The 7,866-nt window shown below is 43.0% G+C and overlaps 1 protein-coding gene across 1 annotated transcript in view; it reads left to right on the forward strand.

The window, feature by feature from the left end:
- LOC311061044 (uncharacterized protein) overlaps positions 1-7,510 on the forward strand; it is an 8,512-nt gene extending 1,002 nt beyond the window's left edge. Inside the window, exons 2-4 of the mRNA XM_084079527.1 lie at positions 396-590; positions 3,332-3,589; positions 6,039-7,510. Coding sequence (XP_083935653.1) covers positions 396-590; positions 3,332-3,589; positions 6,039-6,913 — 1,328 coding nt within the window. The 3' untranslated portion in view covers positions 6,914-7,510. The remainder of the gene's footprint in view (positions 1-395; positions 591-3,331; positions 3,590-6,038) is intronic.
- The last annotated feature ends 356 nt before the right edge of the window (positions 7,511-7,866 follow it).

Consider the following 7,866-nt stretch of genomic DNA (forward strand, 5'->3'; position numbering starts at 1 on the left):
AAGTGTTTTACAAGCAGAGCTAGAACATCTCTAAAAGACATGACATAACCTAACAATCACAGAAGAACAATATTAAAGGGATAGTTCACTCCCAAAATGACTTATTTTCTATCGATTACTCAACCCATGGACACTTGAATTCATGGATATTGTTTTGTTTTTGTCACATTCCTAAGCCCGGAAGATACTTCCGGTAGGAGATAGTGATGTTTTAACATGTACTAGTACTACACACAGACAAAGTGCATGGTCCTGCCACAGTTCACCTCATGTAAAGTAGTCCAGTGTAAGGTATTCCAGTGGTTCTCATTCTGTGGGTCGAATAAAATCCCATCCCGTCAGAAAACACTGTGTGAGTTGCTATCTGCTAACATTACTGCCACTCCCCCCTCTAGATGTCCCCCTGCTCCCTGTGTCTAAAGAGGAGGTTTGTCCTGAACAGCAGGAGAGGGGCCCCAGACCGGTCCAGGAGGAACCAGAGCCTCCACAGATTAAAGAGGAACAGGAGGAGCTGCTTCAAAGACCACAGGAGGCTGAGAGGTCATCGTTGATACTACTAGAGAGGAGGGCAAGGGGCGACACTCTCTCAGGTAAAAAATAAAACTAAAAAAATAGTATTAGTACTAATGTTACTTGCCTACTTACTTAGGTAAGTAGGTCGGAGAGGATTATTGTCAATATGAGCCAGAGTGTAGGAGTTTCGCATGGCAGGTGGAGCACAACACCTACAATCAGCTCCCAGTACTCACCGCACGACTTTCTGCACCCAAGCCGTGCTACTCATTTGCTGAGTTAGCGGTGCTCTGGATCGAACCCATGACCTTGTGGTCAAGAGGCAGCAAGTGCTCTACCGACTGAGCTGCCCGGACAACAAACAGTGTTTGTTGACCCTCATTAAACTGACCTTTATTATTTTATGTAACTACAAAACACATCAGCTTTTAGATCTGCTATTTTTGAAATCTAGACGAAAAAATTAAATCTGCCATTAATCAGGCTCTAGTCCAGGGGTGGGCAACTTTGAGGATGCAGAGGGACACTTTTTTTCCCCACACTCACTCCAGAGGGCCACATTACACATACGGTCGGGCAGACACCTCTTACCTCTGTATTTTAACTTTTTTCCTAAATGAATGCCGCATACTTAACCATTCTATGCACACAAAACAATCAGGATTCCAATTCGAAAATAGCAAAAGTAGCAGATCTACAAGCTCAAAACGCGTCGCACTGCGATGCGGTTTTGAGCTTGTAGATTGGCTATTTTTGAATTGGAATCCTGAAAAGTAACATTTTTATTTAATTTCAAATGCATTTAGTTATACTTATGTTAACTTTATGAACTTAAATACAAATACATTGGACATGAAAAAGACAATAGCATTCTATTACTAGTCATTAAGCTACTAATATAGATTGAATTAATTAAAGCGGGTCATGTTTGCATGTTTAGAATTGTAACAGCTGAAATCAATAATATATCAGTATTCTGATATTAACTCACTGAGTGCCATTAACGTGTTTCACGTGTTTTTACCGCTATGGCGCTGGGTGCCATTAACGTGTTTGACGTGTTTTTGAAAAAAACACGTTTTTTTTGTTTGTTTTTTTTAAACATGTTCAGAACCCAAGATATCAACATCTGATGTGCAGCTCCATCCACTCCTTGTTTAACTTAGAACTGAAAAAGGCTGTATCTCGCTTCCTAAGCACTTTTTGTTTTCTGTGAAAAAAACTCTGGCACTTTTCAGAATCAATTCTGAAATAATTCTGGCAATCCTGGCACTCAATGAGTTAACCTGCGGGCCGCATTAAGTGAAGGTGGGGGCCGCATGTGGCCCCCGGGCCGCCAGTTGCCCATGTATGCTCTAGTCTCAGTCATCAGATTGTTGTTTTTGGCCTGTACTTGGTTGTGAAAACTGATCGTTTGGACTCTCGGACCCAGCAAGTTTGAAAATGTCAGGAGAACTGTGGTATCAATGTGGTGTCAATGAGGATTCCAGTGAGGTTATGTCCTAGCTGTGTTGTTATATTGTTGGTGATTCGCAGCATTCATAATTTGATTCATTAGCTTTCAGTTAAGTGGATTGACCTTCGAACCAGAGACTGATCTCCTGTGAAAGGAATGGTGAAATCACTTGTAACATTCTGCAGCATTTTCAGACAAACTGACAAAAATGGCAGGGCAATTAACTGGAAAATATATCCTAACTCAACATTTAGAACCAATAACTTACTTCTTGCTCATGTAGGTTAATTGAATAATCGGGAAGCAGGTTTTTATTTTTTTGTACGTTTTTTATGTCTTTTATATCAACAAATCTGCGACCCCAGAAAGTATTGTGGTCGTTTTTTGAGTGGTGCCAACCACTCCTATATCTGACTTTGTCTGTGTGTCCGTCCGTATGTATGTCCGATAAACAAACATTGATGACAACATCAATACGGGGCTCATCAAAGGCACCACTCTCTTCACACAGGGTGTGTTTTTAGCGGCGCTAGCCGCTCTATACCTTTAGGTATAGAGCGGGTATTAGCCCTCTATACCTGGCTTTTGCGTCAACGTTCTGATTGGTCGGGCTCGCCAAGGTTCTGATTGGTCAGGTCCGTCAACGTTCTGATTGGTCAGGCTCGCCAAGGTTCTGATTGGTCAGGTCCGTCAACGTTCTGATTGGTCAGGCTCGCCAAGGTTCTGATTGGTCAGGTCCGTCAACGTTCTGATTGGTCAGGTCCGTCAACGTTCTGATTGGTCAGGTCTGACTAGTGAGCTTCAAAAAAAAAAGTGATGACCACTGTGATGACCACACCGCCCACTTCACACTGGGTGTGATTTTTAGCAGCGCTAGCCGCTCTATACCTGACTTTGTCCGTGTTCACCGTCAACGTTCTGATTGGTCAGACCCGTCAACGTTCTGATTGGTCAGACCCGTCAACGTTCTGATTGGTCAGACCCGTCAACGTTCTGATTGGTCAGACCCGTCAACGTTCTGATTGGTCAGACCCGTCAACGTTCTGATTGGTCAGACCCGTCAACGCTCTGATTGGTCAGACCCGTCAACGCTCTGATTGGTCAGACCCGTCAACAAAGTGATTGGTCAAGCTTCACGTGACACGTGGCTATAAACACATTATAAACACATATCGATGACAAAATGTATCAAAGGCGCCGCTACCTTCACACAGGGTGTGATTTTTTTTATTGTCATTGTCACATTTGGTGAAAATAGCAGAGGTGGTTCTCATACTGTGGAGGTCAAATAAAATCCCATCCCATCAGAAAACACTGTGTGAGTTGCTATCTGCTAACATTACTGCCTCTCCCCCCATCTAGATGTCCCCCTGCTCCCTGTGTCTAAAGAGGAGGTTTGTCCTGAACAGCAGGACAGAAGCCCCAGACTGGTGGTCCAGGAGAAACTAGGTCCTCCACAGATTAAAGAAGAGCAGGAGAGGGGCCCCAGACCGGTCCAGGAGAAACCAGAGCCTCCACAGATTAAAGAGGAACAGGAGGAGCTACTTCAAAGACCACCGGAGGCTGAGGGGTCATCGTTCATACTACTAGATAGGAGGGCAAGGGGCGACACTCTCTCAGGTAAAAACTAAATGTTTAATTTTATTAGTACTAATCTAAGTAAGTAAGTAGGAGAGACTTAGTATGAGCCAGAACGCGGTAGTCTATCCCCGTTTCACAGTGCACTAGACCTCTGGGAGATGGATTTCTGAGGTGGAGCGCAACACCTACTATCAGCTCCCAGTACTCACTGCACGACTTGTTGGCGAAAATAGCAGATCTAAAAGCTCACAACCACGTGTTGTGAGCTTGTAGATCTGCTATTTTCGCCAACAAGATTGGGTGTCGAGGGAGGAAAGAGCCCTGCGGGACCCCGATTAACTGGGACTACAAGTTTAAAGGAGAGATCCGGACATAGACGCCAGGTTCTATGGAAGAAACAAGCAACCAGTGTCATCTCGTTCTGCACGAACGGTGGCTCGTTCGCGACATTCAGTGCATGTTTGAGTATCATGAGACTCCACGATGAGCAGTAGTAGAGAAAAAACTAACTTTGCATCGGTTATAATAGACTGACTGGACGACAGGGGACTCTCTGGAATAAGTCAACGTCCCTTTCAATGTTGGTGAATGATTAGCGACACATCAAAGATAACACTTAAAATGTCCGGATCTCTCCTTTAAGTATGGCCTTCAATTAGTAATTTTTCAACTGCACAGTCAAACAGTCTTTTGAACCACATGGTTGTAGGAAGTGGTGAGGTCATTCTCATGGAAACTTGTATCAGATATTGGTCTTCAACAGGGGGTCCGTGGCCGCTAGGGGGTCCTCAGAGTTACTACAGGGGGGCCGCCAAATCTTTGTGTGATAGGAATGTTTAGTTTTGAGTGGTGCCGAAAGCAACCACTCCTATACATGACTTTGTCCGTGTGTCCGTATGTATGTCCACAAACATTGATGACAACATCAATACGGGGGTCAATACGGGGCTCATCAAAGGCACCACTCACTTCACACAGGGTGTGATTTTTGAGTGGTGCCGAAGGCAACCACTCCTATACGTGGCTTTGTCTGTGTGTCCGTATGTATGTATGTCTGTATGTCCGTGTGTCCACCAAGCTAACATTGGTCAAGCATCACGTGACACGTGACAATATGTTGAAAGGGTGTGCTTTGATTGGCTAGCGAGACGCATGACAAAATAGAGACCTATAAATAGGTGTGTCACTTTGAAACATTGTTTACATGTTTCAAAGTGACATCAGTGCCATCAGCCAAGCTAACATTGGACATGTTCGTGAGCTAACATTGGACATGTTAGCTTGGCTGATTGAACATGTTAGCCAAGCTAAGCAAGGCACCACTCACTTCACACAGGGTGTGATTTGTCTTTTACATGTGACCACGTGAACCCTCGCATCCCTATTCTGAGGAGAACATTAGCCGAAAATAGCAGATCTACAAGCTTGTAGATCGGCTATCTTCGACAGAGAGGTTTCGTGTCGAGGGAGGAAAAAAGAGCAGGCCAAGTACAGAACCAACCAACGGTCAAGTTTACTAAGTATGAAGTGGCTAAATGTCTGAAATTACACATTAACATGAATCCAACATGTTAATAGAGAAGATAATGTGTAAACAAACAACAACATTAATTCACACAGCAGTGATGACAGTGCTGTCGAACACGTTTATGAAGCCATCTATGAAAAATCTATGAAAAATTTTAATCTGCAACACAATTTCATAGAATATGTAGTGGGGGGGCCGTGCTTCATCTCTCTCTGAGCTAAGGGGTCCTAGGGCTGAAAAACATTGAAGATCCCTGGTCTAATCAATGCATTCATTGATAAACAATGCCAGCCGCCTTCATGGGCTGGTCTTATGATAAATCATTCGTCCAATTGTACTTCCTGTAATCAGTGGTGGAAAGTAACAAAGTACATTTACTTAAGTACTGTACTTAAGTACAATTTTGAGGCATTTGTACTTTACTTGAGTATTTCCAATTTCCAGTACTTTTACTTCTACTCCACTACATCTCAGAGGCAAATATTGTACTTTTACTCCACTACAATTGTTTGAAAACATTAGTTACTAGTTACTTTGCAGATATAAATTATGATGTTATTAAACATACATTAACCACTTTAGCCCTATTTCATACATAGGCTATTTGAAAATAGCCGATCTACAAGCTCACTATGCGTCGCGATGCGACGCGTTGTGAGCTTGTAGATCTGCTATTTTCAAACATTAATGTGCTTTTACTTTTGGTACTTTAAGTGCATTTTGATGCCAATACTTTTGTACTTTGTACTTTTACATTTTTAATTCTGGACTTATACTTGTAACAGAGTATTTCTATAGTGCAGTATTTGTACTTTTACTCAAGTAAAGAATTTGAGTACTTTTTCCACCACTGCCTGTAATACCAACTCTGCTCATCTCACCTTTTTCACCCCGGTCACCATTTCTGACATGTTATTTCTTTCTCCTTTGACTTTCTGCTACCTCCCTGTGTGTGTAAAGAGGAGGTTTCTCCTCCTGAACAACAGGGGGAGAGGAGGAGGAGTCCCAGTCTGGTCCATGAGGAACCAGAGCCTCCACAGATTAAAGAGGAACAGTCGGAGGAGCTACTTCTCAGACCAGAGGAGGCTTACGGGGCAGCAGCAGCAGCGCTGACGTCACCAACGGTGAAAAGTGAAGGTGAAGATGATGAAAACGGAGAGACGGAGCCCCCAGCCGGCGGCGCCTCAGCCGAACACATGAAAACACAAGCTTACGTAAACTACTGGGGAGCGTCACGACCGACCGTCGATGTTCAGCCCCTCTCCTCACACCGTTCCGAAGACACCGACACCACCGTCACCGAAGACAGCGACGAGTGGGAAGATACCGGCGTTTTAAGCGCGCCGGAACCTCACGAGACACAACGTGTGGAAGGACAGACTAGCAACAAGGACCTGAAATCGTCAAAACAAGGACGGAAAACGCCTTTTCGATGTGCAGTGTGTGGCAAAACCGTCGTTAGAAATTACTTGAAGAGACACATGATGACTCATACCGGGGAGAAGCCTTATGTCTGTCAAGTGTGTGGCAAACGATTCGCTCAGATGACCGACGCGAAGAGACACGAGACCACGCACACGGGAGAAAAAAGCTTCGAATGCACGGTCTGCGGCAAACACTTTAATCGAAACGCGCACCTACGGAGACACATGGCGACTCACACGGGCGAGAAGCCGTTTGGGTGTACGGTGTGTGGCAAGTGTTTTGGACAAGAGGAAGCTCTGAAGAGACACGTGAGGAATCAGTCTCACACTGGTCAACAAAGGCGTCAAAGGCGCGTTGTTCGTTTTTCGGCGCCGTTGGTCCCACGGCCCATTATGCCGAAACCCCAGTAGTTTAACCCATTAAGACCAGGAACGCATCTGTGTGTCATATTAAGGTCTCTTTGGGCTGTTCAAAAATAGCAGATATACAAGCTCATAGCGTGGCAGTGCCCGCGCTATGGGCTTGTAGATCTGCTATTTTTTGGAAAATTGTGCAAATCTTTGAATAAACATTTTTTATATTTTAATATTTAAAACGGACAAATACAAAATCATTTTGGGTGGTCCTTGACATGAAAAGGTTTGAGGACCATTGATATATGGCAACATAAGTTTTTTTTTTAAAGGATTTAGAAGACATTTGTAGAATCCCCCAGAAGCAAAGATTTGAGTAAAAAATATTTGTTTTAAAAATATATATACATTCAAAGATTTGCACACATTTTCATGATTTTTGAATAGCCAAAGTATAAAATAGTGGTTTAAGTCAGATGTGTTCCAGGTCTCGGCAGATTAAAAAAAACAAAAAAAAACACCCTCTAAATCCTGACCTACGTTTCCTGAAAAATGTTTATTTTTTGTATTAAAAAAATAATGTTAAAATAAATCATGTTGCTGTATATTGTCTCGGTCGGGTGGAAATGTCAAAAACTGTTACTTTTCAGGGTTCAAATAAAATAAATGGCAAAAGTAGTTGATCGACAAGCTCGAAACGCAGATTTATTTATTTAGACAATAGATGAATTATGATGAAAAATAAAGTTGGTGGACTTATGTTAATTAAAAAATTAAATTCTATATGTCTATTGGGTCAGATGCTGTTGAATTCAGGTGTGGAAGATGAGCAGGGAGGGACTCAGTGATTGACTGCATTGGTTTCAGGTGGGGAGAGGAAGACGCTGACACTATAAGATAAGATAAGATTAACATTTTAAAGTATGAATGGGGTTACTAGCAGTAAGTATGTAGGATTGGTAGCCTGTACTCGTTTCCCTTTAAATGTCTATTGCCGCATTGACAATGCA

This window comes from Gymnoscopelus microlampas, assembly GCF_963454915.1.
Source record: "Gymnoscopelus microlampas genome assembly, chromosome: 14".
NCBI lineage: Eukaryota > Metazoa > Chordata > Actinopteri > Myctophiformes > Myctophidae > Gymnoscopelus > Gymnoscopelus microlampas.